Raw genomic sequence first — 22,801 nt, forward strand, 5'->3', positions numbered from 1 at the left:
AGTTTGCAGAAAAAATTTGTGTATATATTGAATTTGAGTTTGTGTATATATTGAAGTATTTGTATACTTTCACTGCAAAACATTCAATATCAATTGGTAAACAGTCAGCAGCACACTGGAGACAATTGTGTATAATGTGTGTGCCCTACAACCAATACCGATAATCTGCCTCTTCAGTTCAGTTTCAAGTTTTTGCCACACGTTATTTTTGCCAAGTCTTTTGCAACCACCAAAATTGGTGTTCATGTTATCTGCACACAAAGCAAAAATTTTGTTCTGCAAGGCAAATTTGTCACTTACTTCCATCAAGATAGCAAACTGTAGGTCAGATGTTTCACCAGGTAAGGAAATAAAGTCTATAATTTTGTCTTGATTGTACGGTACTTTTTGTACGGTACTTTTTGCCACAATTTGGCAAAAAATACCGTACAGCGATTGTAAAAAGTGCAATTTCGCCTCTTTGACATTGCAAGGATAGACTTAAAGCTTTAAAAAATAGGACTTAAAACTTTAAAAAATATGAAAGTTAAACTACCAGCATTGAATAATAAAGTCACTTGTTAGCATACAGGGAAAACAAAAATTAACGCTACAGCAGAAAAGACACTATGTCTGAGACATGCAAGTGTTACCAACGTGTATTTTTTGTTTTCTCTGAATAAATCACTGCAGATATCGATGTTTAGTATCGAACAATGTGACTCCATAGTTATACAAATTACTGGTATCTATGATATTGATATACAATTATAGATTATGAATAATAATTTATGATTGACCAATATTAAAGTATATTTATAGTGTTTATTAAAAATGAGACAAAACTGACATTTTTTTTTTTTTTAATTAAAATGACGGTACAGTCGGGAAATATGAAAAAAACGGTACTGTCCCATTCAAAACAGTACATATGGTCAGCCTAACTAAAATGGCATTCTAATACATGGTGATTGAACCTTGAACGGTTCAATCACCATGTATTGTTTGTTTAAACTAGCTAGTTTTTGTAGTATTAAGGATGGAATGAGGTATTTTTCCTGAAATAAGTTATTTTCGAGATAAGTTACTTAAGTTATTTTTAATTTTAAAATTGTTTTAACACTACTGTCCATTATTGTGTGTCCATATACTTATTCCATATTTATAACATTCTGAAATAAATATTTTCACTAATTAAGAGAAATTTCTTCAATGACTTACCTATTAAAAAATCCCTGTCGATCATCAAAATGTTCGGCAATATAGTAATTACCAAGAGGTTGAGGTGTAACATATGGTATTTCTTCAGTGGGGTCTACTTCTTCATTTTCCTGATTAAAAGACAAGATTATTTTAAAATGAAAATAAAAAGGTATTAAATTTCAGTACATAATAATTTTTTTTTTTTTTTTTTTAACTCAAAGCAAAAAAAAAAAAAAATCCATGTTGGAATGTTTATCAAAACCTTTGCTAATAGTAATAAGAACTACTTATTAATCCAAATTAGTTTTCTAATTTAAAAAAATTAGATATTAAAACAGAATATAAAATGAACTGAGTCAATGACAGCAGTTTCCTCTGAATGGAAGTTTGCAATGGATATTCCAATTCATATAAGTGGATTATCATAAAGTGATAAATTATAGATCAGCAAATCATCTTAGTGTTACATTACAGTGTAAGGTGAGATATGATAAGTTTCACAAAGAGGTCACAAACAAAATACAATATTAATGTATGTACTATCTATGGCATGATTTATTTGGATTTTAGCTTTGACAGCATTCCAATGAATAAATTCAGTGATCATCAATACCTGTTTAGTAGTGAAAATCATTTAAGTGAGATGGGTGAGAAATTGGTCAACTGATGGTGACATCAAGGATGTTTAGAGGAGTTGTCAAAAAAAAAAAAAAAAACAGGTTTAGAGCAGGATACCGCAGGATTTGGGACTCACTTATGGGGGGGGGGGGGCAGCAGGAGGTTAATGAAGAAAATTTGAAGCCATCTGAGAGTGTTAATGAAGAAAATTTGAAGCCATCTGAAAACATGAATCAAACCTGAAGGACACATTGATTCAGCTAGGGAGATATGTGATCTGTAAGGACAAAAAATTAAGAATCCCATGGTGGACACCAGAAATTAAAGAAGCAGTTCTGGAAAAGAAGAAAGCATACCAAAAGTTCTTCCTAGCAAATAAGTCAGCAGAGGCCCTAAAAGAATAAATACAGAGAAAATGAAAGAGAGGTTAAGATATGTGTCAAAGTAGATAAACAAAAGTCATGCAAAAACTTTGGTAAGAATATAGAAAATAAAGATCAGGAAGGTGGCAAAATGTTCTAAAGGCTATTGAAAAGCCTTAGAAATGAAGAAAAGAATACTGTAAAAGGAATCAAACATGATAAAGGATGACATGAAAACTGAAGATAAGGACATCCTAGATGTCTGGAGTAATTACTTTGAAAGACTGTTAAACAAAACAAGCAAGGACAGGACCATACAAGAACATTTTCAATATTTTTCAAAAGGAATGCAAACAAGAGCATATCAATACTTGAGGTAGAAAAATCCATCAAAAAGCAATCAAGAAGCTAGTTAAAAAAGAAGCTTGTTGGCAAAAAGAAAATGTCTTTATGATGAATGACAGATATCACAACAATTAACAATTGTGCATTATAATAAATTATGAATTCCAGATGATTGTGGTAAAGCTCTCATACAAAGCTGAATGTGAGAATTAGAGGAATTTCTCTACTAAGTGTTCCAGGTAAGATTTATGGAAGCATACTTGAAGAGGTTGTCAGATTGTGGAAGGGAAACTTCAACAAGCTAGGTTCAAGCTAAATAGAGGTTATCAAGATCAGATTTTCACTTTACTACAAACAGCTGAGAAATCATGGGAATAGGACAAAGATCTGTATTTAAGTTTTGTAGATCGGAAAAATGCATATGACAAGGTGCATAGAGAAAAGCTATTCAAAACACGACAATTATTTAGAGTAAATGGAACATTGTACAGAGCAAAACAGTCTATATTTATGTTGTAAGTCAGCAGTCAGAATCTAAGAAAATACAGGGAGATGGTTTCATGTAAAATCAGACAAGGATGCACATTATCTCCCCTCTTATTTATCATCTATATGGACCACAGTATGAAAGAAACTGGCATTAGACCAATATTAGAATTGGATAGGTCAAACTTCAGTGCTTTGCTTTATGCAGATCTTGTACTCCTAAACACATATAGTGTAATTTGCCAGGATTATGTAACTAAAATGAGTAGCTATAAGAAATTTGGTGGTATGAGAATCAGCAACAAAAAGACCAAAACTATGAAAACAGGCATTCAACACATCAAACTGCAGTCTAAAATGTAGAGCCTATAGATTTAGGACCTTTTTTTGTTAACATTGCAAGTTAAATCTGGAAATAGACAACAGAATAAGCTAAGCTGATAAGGTGGGAAGCTAGCTGAATGAATTTATATAGAATAAGAGAGAAATTAGCCAAAATACTAAACTAGCAATATACAAGACAGTGTTTTAACCCATTGGCATGGGTCAAAGAGTTGGGTTAGAAATAAAGCACTTGATCAGACTAGAGACCACAGATATGAGAGTTTCTGAGAAAAATTAGGAGTGAACAGATGGTATCAATAGCAGAATCATATTAAAAAATGAAGATATTAGAAAGAAACCTGACAATATCAGCATTCAAGAATGTGCAAGCAAAGATAATCAAAGGTGGAATGGCCACTTAAATAGAATGGGTGAGGAAAGGTTTAGTAAAACAGGTGTTTGATGCATGGTAGGAAAGAGACCCAGAGGAAGACCAAGGTTCAGGCAGAGTGATTCAGTCAGAAATGCCTTGAAAGCACGAAATGTTAGATATGACAATATTGGAGTGCTAACAAGCAATAGACTAATTTGGAGGAAAGTTGTGGATAGGTGATTATTAAGAATGTAAACTTAATCATGTAGTGCTGTCATAGCAGCCTAACACCCCCCCCCCCCTTGAGATCACATATCAGAAACTTATGACGGAAACTTCAGGAATCATATTAGTAACTAGTACAGCTCAGCAGATTATGAGATTAATTAAAAGAAGCTTCACCTCTAAGAGAAATGAAGTAATATAATTATACAAATCTTTAGTTAGGCCAATATTAAACTAATTAAATATTTGTATAATAGTATCACCTATTAATATTGGCCAAGTTTTTAATGTATGACCAAAAATTAAGGACATTCAAAAGCCAACTAAAGTGAAGAGGAACTGTGTCATGATAATTACTAGAATCAGCTGGTTAATTGAAATCAAATGAATTTAACCTGAGACACTGAGGAGATTTAAACTGAAGTTCGTAAGTTAATTCAGGTATATATAAGATACAGAAGCCTGCTGTATTTGGCTGAACCAGGCTCTACTATAGGATATCATAAAAAAAATTAACTTATCTAGTTAATGGCTTCAGTGAGACCTTTTCAAAAAACGCTCAGTATAGGATTCCTGAGTCTTCAGCTTAAGAAGAAATTACTCACATTCTGCTCCCTTATGTTAAGAATATACTTCTTAAAGCAGCTTAACATCCATGAAGCATTTCATCCTGTCTAGAAAATTGTTATTTTTTTTTGTCACCTAAAAATGTACTTAATGATAAACAAAGCTACTTGTTTTTCTTGCTTCTGCAACGTAGTGTCTGTTGAGGTTAAAATGTTTTTCATGGTATAGAAACACTTTCACTCCAGTCTTGGGAAACAGATGTGGTAAAAATTTATCTATTCCTGAATAAATCCCTATAGTTATTTACTGAACTATAAAATGTATACAGCAGCATTTTATTATTGGTTAGTTATTTATACTCTGCAAACAAATCTTTCCCTCTCCTCATAATTTTTTTTTTTTTTTTTTTTTTTTTTAAATCATGCCATCATAAATTCACTTATACATGTCTAGAATTTATAGGATCACATCTTATTTGTTCCACACAGCTTACAGGACACATAATATAATGTGATATTATATAGGATCACATATTATTTGCTCCACCCAGCTTATATTAAAAAACTTTAATGAATAGAAAGATTTTGGTATTTTAGTTGATAGTTCAGGTTCAAATGATTAATTATAAGAAATTTCACTTGGGAAAGAAAGGAATAAAACAGGAAAAAGGAAAAATCGGTGTGTAGAGAATCAGAATGTATCATAACAGCTATGAGAATCAGTGTATAACAAACCTACTAAAAATCCTGACCAAAGGTCTACAAGTAAAATGCTGTGTTAAAATAATTCAACACAAAGAATCCATTATAACAAAATCCCATGATTCCTATAAATTTTGTAGTGAGAAGTAACTGTATAAAACATAGCTATAGTTCCCTGTATTTAGCTGAACCAGACTACTAAAGGACAAATATATAAAGTTCATATTTTATGCTAGTGTAGAAAATATATAGAATGGCCTTCAGCAATGGGTTATAGAAGTGAATTATTCTTGAGAGAGAATTAGATCGCCATGGCTGGATGATGAGTACTTATACAAAGGTAGTGAATTTTGTGGTATATCACTTTAAGACACAGCAGTGATTAGTCACTGTATCTTTAACCAGCTGGTTATCCCACTCCCTACACGCACACACCACAGAAGCACTGACTGTCAATTTCAGTCTGTGAGAGCAAGATTAGTTGCAGCATGGTTGCTCCACTTTCCCCTCTCACAAACAGAAAAACCACTTTCAACAAATTTGGTATTACTTAAGTTATTTCAAGAATTTTATAGGACTGATACTGGAGAAATGTTTTAGTGCTTGCCAGAAGGGTAGAACAAGAGGTCATCCCTGGAAGTTGAGTAAGTATGATTAGTAGAGGAGTGAGGACTAGATTTTTCACTTGGAGAGTTGTAAATGAATGAGTTGCCAGAGTCAATTGTTAGTGATATATCCATTAATGGTTTAGAGGAAAGGTACGATAGATTGTGTGAATAGTTTGGATCTCCCGCAATGAGTCGGACTCATTGTAATGCCCATACAATAATATTAGTTATATGTACAGCCTGGTATAAACAGGAATTTATGTAATTGTGAAGTTAATGCCATTGCCACCACAGATGGGTTTACAAACAAAACTAAACAGCCAGGCCACACCTCTAAAAAAAAAAAAAAAAAAGGTTCAGGTTTTGCTGTTCCTTGATTTAGACAAAATGAACCAAAAGCAAAAAAAAAAAAAACAGACATCTGTCATCTGTGTTAATCTAGCTATTTGTGGAAACGAATAGCAGATTATCAATATCTACTATAATTAGATGCCATCATTCATTTATTCCAGATTGATAACAATGATCAAGATATAAATAGATAAGTTTCAGTTTTGTAAAAATAACTCACCTCTTTAACTTCAACTTCATCATCAGCTGTGATAACAAGAGCCACAAACAGGAGGCATGTGGAAATTTTCAACAAAAGCATTCTACAAAAAAAAAATATATTAAAAAAAATGATAAAATAAAATATTAATAAGCAAGCAAGCTGACAGAAGGTGAAAATGCAAGAACTTATGAAGTGTGTGTATAACATTACAATATACTAGCTTCTCTCCCATACTAGCTTGTCATTCCCTCCTACCTATGAATTTGCATTAACAATATGGCATGCAAATTTCCATCCTTGAATATTCCAAAGCATAAAAACTGCAGTAGGAAGAGTGCTATTATTTGTTTGTCTGTGTATACACTTGATGTATCCCATTAGATGCATCAAGTTGAATTCATCGATGTGTCCTCTTGTAAATTTACAAGAGGTCCCATCCAATTGGTGCAATGACTTCACTTAATTCTCTTTAGAATCCAAGAAATAACTGATTAAAGACCAAATAAAAAATATACATAGCATGCCTGTTAAGAAATGAGATAACAATTATTACATCAAAACAAAGATCTATATTTGGAATTGTCAATTACACAGCTTCAAAATAATCTCCCTCCAACTCCATAGAACGTTTACATCTGTTGTACAGGTGTTTGAAGGCAAGGTGGAAGTCTGGAACTGCTATCAATGTCTGGGTCACTCCATATTGAATATCCTCAATGTTGCTGAAGTGCTCCCCTTTCAAGGCACACTTCATCTTAGGGAAGAGGAAAAGTCTGCAGGAGCCAAATCTGGTGAATAGGGAGGGGGGTTCAATCACACAGATCAACTTCAAAGATGGGTGCACTGTCATGCAACAGAAATCAATTGTTGTTGTGGAACAGTTCTTTCCTGACACGTCGCATGCAGATGTACAGAAATTGCATTACTCCTAAATAATACTGACCACCCACTGTCATGCCCTCAGGAACAAATTCATTGTGGATATTTCAGCAGCATTGAAAAAACAATGACCCTTGTCTTAACACATGATTTTTTGTAACCTGACTTGCTTCTGCCGGGGGAAGAGAGGACATTCCACACTATTCCCTGCTCTGGCGTCCCATTTCCAGATCAAACTGAAAACATCAACTTTCATCACCGGTAACAATTCTTTGCAATACATCACAATCTTTACTGCATGGATGAAATTTTCACAACATGCAACCCAGTGCTCTCTCTGTTCATGTGTCAATGTCTGTGGCACAAACGTCGAACAAATCTTCCTCTTGTGCAAATCTCATTCTAAGATTAATCTGGCCATTTCCTTACCCACACCAAGCTGTACAAAGTGAGTGGACTAGTGGCTATTTGCCTGTCATGGACAACAACTTCCCTAGCTTTCACCACATTTTTGTCCGTGCAGAAACTGGCTCTCCACAGTGTGGTTCATCCTCTTTAAATGTTGAAAAACAGTGGAACACCTGTGCATGGCTCAAACAGTCATCGCTATAAATTTTTTTTTCTTTTTAGATCTTGGTACACTTCTGTAGCAATTTTATCATAGTTCTTTACTCCATGATGCAACTTCTGGCATACTCTATTTACACACTTTTACTTCAATGGTTGCCACAGAAAAACTGCTGCATTTCCCGACTCGAAAGCTGCACCTGAGATTAAAACATACAATAGCAGTCAAAACTATAAACATATTTGTTCCTTTTATTCAAAGGGCTGTCCTGTAAAAAAAATCAATCTCATTACTTAATGGGCATGCTGATGAAACTAAACAAAACCATATACATGAATATAACATGAATAAATCTATATTACATGAATATAATTAAATAAGTATAAAAATTATTTGGATCCAAGGCCTTCTGAAAAAAAGCTATACTTTTAAAATCTTTAGAGGATAAATTTATTCTCTCACTAACTCATTCTGTTAATCAGCTTGTTTTACACATCTACAAGACTGAGCACTTTTTTTTTTTACAATAATTTCCTTCAAATATAAATAAATATTCAGAGTAGTCAATCAGGATTTTCGTCAAAATGTAAAAATTTCTCTCCTTAACTTCCACAGGACTATGCAGTGTTTCCTTATTTAGCATATATTGTTCCGTTCATCACTACATATAAATACTCTTCCCTCATGCAACATAAGCAGCACAATCAAATTCTAACTAGAGAAAAAGTTTCTTTTAATACTTTAAAAACAAAATGTATTAAAGTAGAGCTTATTCATGCCACTTTACAGCTTTGTATTTATCCAATTCCATCACTTGTTTCCAAGAAAATAATTCATTAATATCACTGGTGTCCTTGAGCAAGAAGAAACTTACCATTTTAGTATTTCTTCGAACATTGAAATAGGATGTCTACTTACTATCCTTTTATTAGTGTTCACTTGTTTACAGTATCAATCATCAGTGATAGAATTCACTCTGCAAAAATTTCTTTCAAGAATTGTCCACTGAGCGCATTATGATTAAGTTTTACAAAAGCTTCCTAAAAAAAACTTCTTTGGTCTGCATTTTTAAAACTTCCTCCCTTTTGTCTTTCTCATTTACCCCAGTATCGAATGCACATGATCCTCAATGAGCATGTGTTCAATTAACTGGCAGGTGAGAAGTTAGAGAAAGGAGAAATGTCTTTATGATGAACATATATTATTGAATACTTCATCATCAAATTCCTGCCATGTACCCTCAAGGGGTGTACAGGATATGATAGTACTACATGAAAAATTTACATCATTACTAACTTTCTATCTACAATTTTCCTCCAAATCAGTCTGTTACTTGTCAAGACTCCAATATTATCATTACCAGATCTTATATTTCTATCGTCTAAGGCACTTTGTGCTGTATCAATCCACCTATATCTTGGTGTTCCTCTGGGTCGTTTTTCTGCCAACTTGACAGAAAACACTTGTTTTGCTAATCTTTCCTCGCTCATTCTGTTTAAGTGACCATACACCTGAGATTAGCTCTGCTAACACATTCCTGGATGCTGACAATGTCAAGTTCTTTCCTAATATTCTCGTTTTTAATACGATATTGCCATTGATGCCATCTGTTCACGCCTCTAATCTTTCTCAGGACTCTCATACCTGCGGTCTCTAGTCTCTGATCAAGTGTTTTACTTCTGGTCCAGCTCTCAGATCCATAAGTTAAAACTGGTTTGAACACTGTCTTGTATACAGCTAATTTAGTGTTCCGACTAATTTCTCTCTTATTCCATATGTATAATAAATTTAGTTTAATCCTTTATCCAACGTGTTGTATCACCTTACCCGAGTCCTGAAGATACTTTCAGGTGCAAACTTTGTTTGCTCACACTTGGATAAAGGATTAAACTAAATTTATTATACTCTAACCAAGTGAAAAATAAACTTTCAACATTATTCCATATGAATTTATTCAATTGACTTTCCACCATAGCAGCTTTGTTAATTCTGTTGTCTATTTCCATATTTAATTTACCATCTTCACTAAAAATCATGCCTAAGTAGCTGAAATGTTTTACTTGTTCATAGGTTCTCCATTCACAACATAGTTGACATTTTCAATGATTCTGCCTATTTTCATTATCTTTGCTTTTTATTGCTGACCTTCATATCACATCTATTACAATAGTTATTCAATTTAGTCAGAGAATCTTGAAGACTTTTATGAGGAAAACTAAAATGCATCCCGTTTTATCATTAAAGAAATGAATAATAGCGGATTTATTTAGAAGTATAACATCATCCGCATAAAGCAAAGAGCTGATATTAATATCTCCAATTTTGATATCATGTTTAATACCACTTTCCTTCATAATGTGATCCATATAGATAACGAATAACAGAGAGGATAATGTACATCCTTGACTGACACCAGATTTAACATTAAACCATCTCCGTGTACTTCCTTCAATTCTAACTGCTGACTTACAACTCAAATACAGACTAAGTATTGCTTGATATAATGCCCCATTGACACTATATAACTGTAGCGTATTGAATAGCTTCTCTCTTGGCACCTTGTCGTATGCCTTTTCCAAATCGACAAAACTTAAATATAGATCTTTGTTATATTCCCATGATTTCTCCACTATTTGTCGTAAAGTGAAGATCTGATCCTGACAGCCTCTATTTAGCCTGAATCCAGCTTGTTCTTCACTAAGCTTTTCTTCTACAATTCTTCTCAACCGTTTCTCAAGTATACTTGCATATAACTTACCAGGAACACTCAGCAGGGATATACCTCTGTAATTCTCACATTCAGTTTTATTTCCCTTTTTATATATGGGTACTATGAGAGCTCTATTCCAATCATCAGGAATTCGTCCCTCTGTCCAGGCTTTCTGAACTATGCAGTGCAGCCACTGTAAGACTTTTATGCCACCATACTTAAGCATTTCTGGTCGAATATCATCTACTCCTGCTGCCTTTCCACATTCCAAGCCTTGGATGGCTTTTTCTACTTCAAGTATGGATATGTATTCCTGACTGCATGCCTGGTCAGTGTTTTTTTATCACTGTGCTGTCATCACTGCTTGTTTCATTTAGCAAATTTTCAAAGTAATTACTCCATACTTCAAGGATATCTTTTTCTCCTATTTTCATGCCACCTTTATCATCTAACTCCTTTTACAGCACTCTTTCTTCCATTCCTAAGCTTCTTCAACAACCTCCAGAATATTTTGCCACCTTCTTGATATTTATTTTCTATGTTCTTGCCAAAGTCCTCCCATGACTTTTGTTTAGCTAGTTTTACACACTGTTTAGCTTACAAAAAAAAAATTGAAATTATTACAATCATCAAAATTAAAACATCGCTGTTTAAGGGCTTGTGGAGTGCCATCCAGTGCTCTAAATGCTGCAAAAAACAGAGGAAAAAAAAAAAAAAATCCAAAATTCACCACAGTGGTAGTAAACACCAAATGCATGGAATGTGTATATCATGCAGCTCTGCAGATGCCTGGAGGATTTGAAAAGATGGGCACAGGATTTTTCCCTTCATTTTGGTTGTTAATACTAATACTGTCCACAGTCATGGCACTAATCTCATCCCAATGTGCTTTCTCATGAAGCTGCACTACCTAACCAAATGCAATACTGTTGTTGCACTTCATGAATTTCATCACCTGAACAAATGTCAATGAGGTCCACTATCCCCGTATGATCTACGATGAATTATTAGTCATTTTGAAGAAGAGGGATCATTGGGAGTTAGACCTTGCAGCAGTCACAAACCAATCAGATCACAAGTAAATGAAATGCTACTGCCGTTGTAGAGCAGGCCATAAAACGCAGCGTCGATTCCTGCAGTGCATGTGCTATATCAAGACACATGGCTGTGTCTTACACAAGTGTCTGGAAAATTATACAGAAGATTCTGCATTTCAACCCATTCAATAACCCTGACACAGGAGCTGTGCCTGCAAGACTTTGAAAGTCGGATGATATTCGCTTTAACAGTCCTTGCTTCAGTGGAATTGGATGCATGTGGCTGTGGATGATTGTGTGTGTGTTGGGGGGGGGGGCTCACTTTCACCTGAAAGTGAGCCTCATCATCCTTTAAACCTCATCCTGCCAGACAGTAACCTTGGGTGTTCACCCAAAGTTACTGTCTGGCAGAGGTTTAAAGCTTCATTTATCACTGGATCATTCTTCTTTGAGGACATTTGCCAGTCTGATCCTGTGACCTACTCAGTAAGTGCAGAGGCAAACAATTTTGCTGTGCCACAGTTACAGCAGCACCAGTGCATGGATTCAGTCATTTTTATGCAAGATGGGGGGGGGGGGCCTCCACTCATTCGTCAATCCATACAGGTATTTTTCGAGAATATTTCACAGAAGCCAGAGTGATCAGCTATGCATTTCCCACTGCATGGCCACCTTATTTACCTGATCTGATCACCTGTGACTTCTGGATCTGGGGATGTCTCAAAGGCAGTGATTAATGGGATCATGGGATCCTGATACCTTGCCAACGCTGAAAGTCAGTATAATGCAGCATGTGCACAACATACTGACCAGCTGCATTCTGCCATTGAACATACTGTGCAAGGAATGCAGTTTGTGGAATACTAGCACACTGCACAGTACAGCCCATGAATGCATAACAGAAGTGAATAAAAATGTGTTAATTTATGCTTGTGTCGCTTTTCTTCTTGCATGCACAGAAAAATTACTTCATCTACATTTAATATGCCCCTTGGTGGTGAAATCTGGATTTCCCCCACCCCTCTCAGATATTGCTACCACACGATGCACAATATATTCTCGCAAAAGTTTCATGCATTTGGGATCACTGGGTGTTGCTCACAAGGTCTTAAACAGGGATACTTTAATTTTGATCACCCTGTACATTAATTTGTACTAATTTATTTCTATTTTGTTTTTTTTATCATGTGCATCAATTTCTTAATTGGGCACATGACAAGTGCTAATCATGTGTGGTTACAAAACTGAAACTAAAGAAACTCTAATGTACAGAAGCAACAATAAAAAGATTCATAATTCTAAATTATTATTTTTACACTATGAAATTACCCACATTCTCCAATGTTATTAAGTTCACAGAAAATTACCATCAAAAATTGACCAAAGAAGAATAAAAAAATCACCACAAGAATATCTAGAGGAAAAACAGCTTCAGATGTCAAGTAACAAACAAAATAGATCAGACAATTCAGGATATCTTAACCCATATATCATGCAAAGAACCATGCAGAATATACTATTAGAATCTGGCACTACTCTGCAAGCTAATAGTAATTTCATACCAACTTTGGAGGGAAGAAACTGCAGTAATCAGAAATGTAAAATTAAATTTTCTAATGCACATTAGAAATCTCTTTCTACATATGACAAAAAAGGTTGCAATTTGGAAGAAACTTTAAAGAACAGTGATGTGGGGCAATAGATATGGTATCCATTGTTTGTTCAATCTGAAAGACTCGAAAATCATTGGTGTTAAGCAACTTAACAGTGATGCACCTGTATCCTAACAGAAACCTCTAAGATATCATATTCACCATGCCAAAATTAAGGATGCTGAAACTGCAACATTCCTTTACATTCTCATCTAGGTCACACCTGAAAAATAATTGCTCATATATATATTAAGAATGTGATCACCGTCACTATTAAAAATGGCTATGATAGCACCTTTTAACAAACAGCAAGATACAATATAAACTTTATTTTGAAATAATTTGTGGAAAACATTGCTGCATTTATGGTTATCAAGATAACTTATAATGCAAACACCCAAAACAAAGAATTTTCTATGCATACATAAATTGATTATTAATATCTAATAAATATAATTGCAATGTATGAATTTACTGCATCTAAATAAAATGCATCATTATTAGTAGTAGTAAGAAAGCCCTCCAGGGAGTCAGGGACTCATCGAGGGATGCCACATACTACACACACAAATTATACTTGTTCTTGAATTCATTCACACTGCTTCAACACACACATCCCATGCCAATCCATTTCAATCATGCAACACTGAGAAAATTTAAATCTCATCCCCCTTCATAGCAGCATTCATTCTCAGTGTCAAGGATGCCTTCTTGTCCTTTCTCCACTTTCCATAAAATATAAAATTCCATCAACTGAAATTCTGTATGATCCTTTCAGAAATTTGTAAGTCTCAATCATCTCATCCCCTTTGCTAGTGTCTGCAAATTCTAAATGTATCTTCATAATTGGTATTCCACAATCCTGATATCACTAACACTTTCCTTTGCAATTATCTTTTGAGTTGCATTTGCAATCTTTGCTACATGGCCCCTGAACTTCAACTTCCTATCTACTAAGATTCCAACATCTGTAGCCTGATCAGTTTCTTCTAGCATAATTTCACCATTATAATACAACACTGGATCATGCCAAAGTGAATGTCTTTACATTTCCTGACATTGAATTTAATCCATTTTCTCATGCCCACAATTCCAGCCTATTAAAATCATTCTGCAAGTACTGCATATCAGCCACATTCCTGATTACCCTATCTTTGCATCATCAGCAAATAGCTGTATGTTACCAAATCCTTCCCAATGTCATTAATGTACAAATTGAATAACAGTGGATCAAGGATGGTTACCTTAAATTTTGCAAACTCACATCTCCCCTATACTACTTTTTGATATGCGTCAGTCATCCATCCTCTTATCCATGCTAATATTTCATAATATTAGCATAGATAAGACCCACAGAGAAACCCATATGAGTCTTCCATGCTGTATTCTGTCAAAAGCCTTGGAAAAATCCAAAAGTATCATGGTGTATCCATTCTCCACAAGTAGCTCAATGGTTCAATGGTAACATTATTATAGAATGTGAGCAAGTTGCTAAAACATGACCCTCCCTTAATAAACCAATGCTGTACATTGTAAGGCAGAGATTCTCCATCAACCTATTTTCTGAAAAGGCGAACCCTAACCAACTTTTTCAAAATCTTCACCACCACTAATGAGATACTGATTGGTTGACAGTTGGATACATCAGTCTTTGCACCACTCTTGTGCAATAGGACTTCCATACATTCCTGTGGAATCTTCCCTGTTCTGAGACTTATATTATATAGACTGGTTAGAGGAATAGCCAGTTCAGCTGAACACTCTTTAAGCACCAGTGATGATATCCCATCAGTCCCTATTGCTGAATTATTGTTCAGTTTGTGCTACATTCTAATACCACTTCCTCATACTCATCGTTAAATGAGTTCCTTCATCCAACGATGAAGTAACAGTGAGCTCAATGTTGCATACACCAGGTTGATAGCTTTTAGCAAAATGGGAACTCAATTAGATGAATAACCTCTTCCACACATGTCACCCTCACACCATCTATATTCATTCTTTCTTTTACTTGTAAGATATTGATAGAATTCTCTGGGGTTATCTTCAACTTGCAGAGCCAGTTTCTTTTCATACTCACTTAACTTTCCATACAACAGTTGACTCTCCTGGTATGCTGCTTATAATTTTCATGATGACATCATACTTATGCACATGGTATTCCTTCCACATCATCCTGTTCCTACAAATCTCTTGCTGGATAAGATTACACATCCATTTGACTCCTACCCTATTTCTTCTTTGAAAATCTCAGGACACATTCTGATATTGCATCATTTAAGTGTTTTTTAAATACTGCCCATGCACTGTCGACAATCTTCCCATTTAGCAACCGATACCATTCTGCTGAACTCAGTATACTCCTCAGTTTGTCACAATTTCCTGATTTGTAGTTTAACATGTAACCTTTCCTGAATGAAACATTCATAAACTTAGTCACTTCCTAAGTGAGTATGGAAGATGATCACTGTCACCAACCAGAGGGAATATAGTTACATCTAACTGTTCATAAAAGAACAGCAAAGAGCATCATTAGCATAAACTGTCTGAATGACAGGATTATGATGGTAAAATTGAAGGCTGAACCAGTGGACATAACAATAATGCAGGTATATATACCAACAAGTGACCATTCAGATGAGGAAATAGAGGAAATGTACAAACAGTTACAAGAACTAATTAAAGAAGAAAAAAGAAGACTATGTGATTATAATGGGAGATTGGAATGGAGTTGTAGGAGAAGAAGAGGATAGGAGTGTAGTAGGAAGATATGGACTAGGTAATAGAAATGAGAGAGGGGAAGGGTTAGTGGAATTCTGTAAAGAAAATAAGCTAATAATTACAAATACTTGGTTTAAAAAATCTAAGAGAAGACTATGCACATGGAAAAAACCAGGAGATACGGAAAGGTATCAAATTGATTACATTATAGTAAAGCAAAGATACAAGAATAGTGTAAAAAATGCATGCACATATCCTGGAGCTGATATTTACTCTGACCACAACCTACTATTCATAGAAATAAATGTGAAACTAAAGAAAATAAAAGAAGCTATGAAAAGGAAAAAATGGAACTTAGAGAAATTAAAAAATACCAAGGAATTTGAAAATAGATTGGAGAAAGAATTAGAGGAAACAAGTTTTGTCAAAACTGAAGATCCAGAAAAGAAATGAGAACAAGTTAAAGAGAAAATAAAGAAGATTGCAGAAGAAGAAATTGGATATGTAAAAGCTAAAAGAATAAAAAAAACCTTGGATAACTAATGAGATGATTTCTCTAATGGAAGAAAGAAGAAAATGGAAAAATAAAGACACCCCAGAAGGGAAAATACAGTATAGAACCCTGAATGACAGATTGAGAAGGGAAGTAGAAAGAAGTAGAGAAGATTGGCTTAAAAAACAATGTGAAGAAATGGAAAATTATGAGAGAGAGAGTGGGAAGGTATGATCTTTTATATGAAAAAGCAAGAAGCATGAATCACAAGAGAAATGGAATTCAAGCTAGAGGCATAGAAACTAAGAATGGAGAAATCATAACTGAAGATAAAATCCTAATGAGATGGAAGGAATACATTGAAGATCTATATGACAAGGAAAACAGACCAAATGAGTTGCCATTAGAAGATATAAAGAAGGTAAATGAAGATGATCTAGGCCCAGAGATTTTGAAGACAGAAGTAGAAATGGCCATTAAAGAACTAAAATGTGGAAAGGCAGAAGGAATAGATGAAATACCTGCAGAATTCCTGAAACAACTTCAGAAGAAAGGAATTGAAGAAATAACCAAAATAATAAATTTAATTTATAACAAAGGAGAACTACCAAAAGATTTTACGACCTTAATATTTATACCTATAACAAAGAAAAGTAATGCAGTGAACTGCAAGGATTTTAGAACAATAAGCCTCATTTCCCATACATCAAAAATACTTATGAGAATCTTAACACGAAGTATTGCATCAAAAGTGGAAGAATTTCCTAGAGAAGATCAGTTTGGTTTCAGGAAGGTAGGGGAACAAGAGATGCAATCGGACTGTTAAGAATAGTAAGTGAAAGAAGTCTAGAAGTGAATAAAGTAGTTAACATCTGTTATATAGATTTTGATAAAGCTTTTGACTATGTAAAATGAGATAAGATGGTGGAAGTAATGGAAAAGACTGGTATAGATTGGAAAGCAGAAGGCTAATTATCTCACTATATATAGAGCAGACTGCCATGGTGAGAGACATATATATGGTACAACAAAACCAGGTATCACTGGACGAGGAGTAAGACAAGGCTGTTCTCTGTCACCAATTTTTGTTCAACATGTATTCCGAAGCAATACTAAAAGAAGCACTGGAGAATTCGGAAGGAATAAAGATTGGAGGTAGACAGATATTTGCAATAAGATATGCCAGGTGACAAGGCATTACTATCAAACACTGAAACAGGACTACAACATCTGTTGAACAGATTACTGGAATCCTGTATCAATTATGGAATGAAAATTAACATCAGAAAAACAAAGGTGATGAAAATAGCAAGGAAAGAGGCAAATATGGATATCAGAATAAATGGGGAAAAATTGAATCAAGTAAAGACATAAATATCTAGGAAGTGTTATTAGCAGTGATGGAAGACGTAAAAGTGACATAAAAGCAAGAATAGCAATGGGAAGAAATGCATCATCATCATCATCAAATTCCTGCCATGTACCCTCAAGGGGTGTACAGGATATGACAGTACTACATGAAAAAATTACATCATTACTAACTTCCTATCTACAATTTTCCTCCAAATCAGTCTGTTACTTGTCAAGACTCCAAAATTATCAGATCTTATATTTCTATCGTCTAAGGCACTTTGTACCGTATCAATCCACCTATATCTTGGTCTTCCTCTGGGTCGTTTCCTGGCAACCTGGCAGAGAACACTTGTTTTGCTAATCTTTCCTCTCCCATTCTATTTAAGTGACCATACCACCTAAGATTAGCTCTGCTAATGCATTCCTGGATGCTGACAATGTGAAGTTCTTTCCTAATATCCTCATTTTTAATATGATATTGCCATTGATGCCATCTGTTCATGCCTCTAATCTTTCTCAGGACTCTCATATCTGCGGTCTCTAGTCTTTGGTCAAGTGTTTTACTTCTGACCCAGCTTTCAGATCCATAAGTTAAAACTGGTTTGAACACTGTCTTGTATACAGCTAATTTAGTGTTCCGACTAATTTCTCTCTTATTCCATATGAATTTATTTAATTGACTTCCCAAAATACCAGCTTTGCTGATTCTGTTGTCTATTTCTATATTTAATTGACCATCTTCAGTAAAAATCGTGCCTAAGTAGCTAAAATGTTTTACTTGTTCCACAGGTTCTCCATTCACAACACAGTTGACATTTTCAATGATTCTGCCTATTTTCATTTTCTTTGTCCTTTTATTGCTGACCTTCATACCATATCTATTACAACAGCTATTCAATTTAGTCAGAGAATCTTGCAGACTTGTAGAGGATTTATTTAGAAGTATAATATCATCCGCATAAAGCAAAGTGTTGACATTAACATTTCCAATTTTGACATCAGATTTAATACCACTTTCCTTCATAATGTGATCCATATAGATAATGTACATCCTTGTCTCACACCAGATTTAATATTAAACCATCTTCCTGTACTTCCTTCAATTCTAACTGCTGACTTACAACTCAAATAAAGACTAAGTATTGCTTGATATAATGCCCCATTGACACCATATAACTGCAGCGTATTGAATAGCTTCTCTCTTGGGACCTTGTCATATGCCTTTTCCAAATCGACAAAACTTAAATACAGATCTTTGTTATATTCCCATGCTTTCTCGACTATTTGTCGTAAAGTGAAGATCTGATCCTGACAGCCTCTATTTAGCCTGAATCCAGCTTGTTCTTCACCAAGCTTTTCTTCCACAATTCTTCTTTACATAGATCTTGCCAGGAACACTCAGTAGGGAAATACCTCTGTAATTCTCACATTCAGTTTTATTTCCCTTTTTATATATGGGTACTATTAGAGCTCTACTCCAATCATCGGGAATTCGTCCCTCTGTCCAGGCTTTCTGAACTATGCAGTGCAGCCACTGTAAGACTTTTATACCACCATACTTCAGCATTTCTGGTCGAATATCATCTACTCCTGCTGCCTTTCCACATTTCAAGCCTTTGATGGCTTTTTCTACTTCAAGTATGGATATGTATTCCTGACTGCATGCCTGGTCAGTGTTTTTTATCACTGTGCTGTCATCACTGCTTATTTCATTTAGCAGTTTTTCAAAGTAATTACTCCATACTTCAAGGATATCTTTTTCTCCTGTTTTCATGTCACCTTTATCATCTCTGACTCCTTTTACAGCACTCTTACCTCCATTCCTAAGCTTTTTCAACAACCTCCAGAATATTTTGCCACCTTCTTGATATTTATTTTCTATATTCTTGCCAAAGTCCTCCCATGACTTTTGTTTAGCTAGTTTTACACACTGTTTAGCTTTCTTACATTTGTCTCTGTATTCTGTAAGAGTAAAAGCTGACTTATTTGCCAGGAATTTTTGATATGCTTTCTTCTTTTCCTTCACTGACTCTTTAACTTCCTGTGTCCACCAGGGAGTTCTGATTTTTTTATCCTTGCACACAACCTCACCACATGCCTCTCTGGCAGAATCAATCAATGTTTTCTTCAGAGTTTGCCACTGAATCTCCAAGGTTTGATTCCTGTTCTCAAACTCTTTCATTTTCTTTTCAATAATCTTTCTATATTTTAGTCTACAGTTCACATCTGAGAGCTGCTCAACTTTTATTAGCTTTAAAACTTTCTTACATGTTATTCTTTTCAATATGAAATTCAATTTCATCCTGCTCAAGACTAAATAGTGATCACTTCCAATTTCAAATCCTCTGTACACTCTGGTGTCCTGCACCAGGGAGAAAACATCACTATCGACAATAACATAGTCAATGAGACTTTTCTTATTCCTAGCCTCTTCTCTCCATGTGAATTTGTGCACATTTTTATGTTGAAACATGGTGTTAGTAATAACCAGTCCATGTCCTGAGCAGAAATCCAACAGATATTTGCCATTATTATTAGCTTTGCTCTTTTCTCCAAATTTTCCCAAAATATTTTTGTATGTCTCACAATCATTTCCTACTCTGCTATTTAGATCCCCAACAAGGACCAACTGTTCCTTTTTCATTGTATCAGTTGCTTTTTCTAAAGCGTCAAAAAAATCCTCCACTTCTACCTTAGTAGAACCTTCTGTGGGACCATAGGCACAAATAAGTCTCATTGTCCAATTTCGCATTTTCATATTTGCCCACATTACTCTACTTGAGACTGACTGCCATTCAAGAAGATTAGCCTCGTATTCTGTTTTGAATACTATGGCTACTCCTTCTTTTCCTTGATTGTCATTGCCTGAATATAACATTTTGTATTTATTGCTCAGAAAGATCTCACCAGTTTTGGTCTTTTTTGTTTCAGTCACCCCTATTATGTCGAAATGCCTTTAATAGAAAATGGAATTTATTCAGAAGTAAAATGGATAGAAACCTAAAGAAAAGGCTAATAAAATATTATGTGTGGTGTGTTGCCCTCTATGCATCTGAAACTTGGACATTGAAGAAAGAAGAAATTAAAATTTTGGAAAGCTTTGAGATGTGGATTTGGAGAAGGATGGAAAAAATCAAATGGACAGATAAAATAACTAATGAAGAGGTCTTAAAAATAGTAGAAGAAGAAAGAAGTTTGTTAAGGAGGATAAAAAGAAGGGAAACTGGATCAGACATATTCTGAGAGGGAATGGAATCATCAGAGATGACACTGAAGGAAAAATAGATGAAAAAAGACCCAGAGGAAGAGTAAGGAAAACAATGCTAGATGACATGCTGAATGGAGACAGGTACACAACCTCGAAAGAGAAGGCTCAGAACAGAAGAGAGTGGAAGGAAAGTTTCTGCTACTAAAAGAAGAACCTGCTCAATTGCAGAATACTAAAGAAGAGAAGTTTAACATGTAACCTTTACTGAATAAAACATTCATAAACTTAGTCACTTCCTAAGCGAGTATGGAAGATGATCACTGTCACCAACCAGAGGGAGTATAGTTACATCTAACTGAAATACTCTCTGACACTATAATCAAATCTAACACACTTTGACCTCAAGTTCCTTCTGTCACACCATTATGATTACTCTTTTCGCACCAATCATCTTTATTTGGTAATGTATTTTATCTTGTTAGATTCCATTTCATACTAGATAGCTTCAAACTCCCACATGAAACTGTTATTAGTATTACAATTATAGGTCTCAACTCTAACTGGATTCAAGTTATCTGATGTCTATCCTTCCTAAAAATACTGTACCCTTTAAACTCAATACCAGTTAGCATGTCTGATACTGATAGCCAGGTCTCAATGATGCCTACAATCGGAGGTCACAACATATTGACCAAGGCAACAAACTCTATCCCATTGTTTCTGATACTCGTGGCATTCATGTACAGACATATGGGACCTGTATGTTCTTTTGTATACACTCATCTGTAGTTTGTGTGACAGTTGGACAACTTGCAATGTTCTCTAGTACTTTATACATACAGACATTTTATACACGTTTGATGGATCCTTTTATAGTCCTAATGTTCTTGGATTCTAATTTTAGCACAGCAACCAGAGTCTATCTGATAGACTATCACATGCCTTGATGACATCAACAGGACACTTGATAGACAACAGGTAAGGAAAAGAGGTAATTTGTCCTCTGTAGATCATAGAAAAAGAGTACAGTTCAGATGCCATCTTTTCTACATAGCATTTTTAGAATTTGACATGTCTGGCCTTCATTCCAACAGATTCAATTTGAAGGATTTTTTAAATGCTACAAAACTGTCCAAATCTTAACTACTCTGATTGTATACCAATATCAAAGTTTTGAGAAATTATTAACTGTTCATATTTGTTTTTTTTAACAGTATTGATAAGATGATTTAATTTTAATTGAAGATATTCCAGTGGTTCCTTGAAACTCTTAAGAGAATATTTTTAATTTCTTCAGCATCAAATTTATTGGAAGCACATTTCCTAAAAAAAAAAATAAAATAAACTCTCCACTCAGATTCATCTTATTCTTTACTGTTTATGACTAGTTCTTCCATGTGTATTATTGCATTATAATTCATGTCAGTTATGAATTCCTGTCAACTCAGCTGTGATCAAGATATGGCCTAGCAGCAAAAACTACAAATCATATCTTATGATGCGTGTTTTGAATTTAGTTACAGTCTTCTTTTTCTCCCTGATGCCTGTGTTACACTGGATGAAATACAGTAATCCACCATTTATCTCACCTTCAAAATAATGACCCTTCAGTTAACTGAGCATTGCATGTCAGCTGATTTCATCAGTCATTGTGTGGACTGCACCAAGATGAGTAAATTTTATATGTAAATGTGTGCTGATATTGTCTAAATTGTAGGTTAATTATCACAGGGAGATATTTGAATGTGGAACGCGATGTTTGGTAAATTTCTTAGGAGATATTATCATAATTTCATAATTTTTGTTGCCATACTGATACAACATGGAGTGAAAGGC

General features: G+C 34.6%; 1 protein-coding gene across 1 annotated transcript in view; it reads right to left on the reverse strand.

Moving 5' to 3' along the window:
* LOC150109288 (calmegin-like) overlaps positions 1 to 22,801 on the reverse strand; it is a 394,668-nt gene that overhangs the window by 339,550 nt on the left and 32,317 nt on the right. The window contains exons 2-3 of the mRNA XM_090412401.1: positions 6,363 to 6,444; positions 1,201 to 1,310 (exon numbers count right to left, since the gene is read on the reverse strand). Coding sequence (XP_090268527.1) covers positions 1,201 to 1,310; positions 6,363 to 6,443 — 191 coding nt within the window. The 5' untranslated portion in view covers position 6,444. The remainder of the gene's footprint in view (positions 1 to 1,200; positions 1,311 to 6,362; positions 6,445 to 22,801) is intronic.

Source organism: Typopeltis vanoorti, chromosome 2, assembly GCF_054136105.1.
Source record: "Typopeltis vanoorti isolate ZY-2024b chromosome 2, IOZ_Tvanoo_1.0, whole genome shotgun sequence".
NCBI lineage: Eukaryota > Metazoa > Arthropoda > Arachnida > Uropygi > Thelyphonidae > Typopeltis > Typopeltis vanoorti.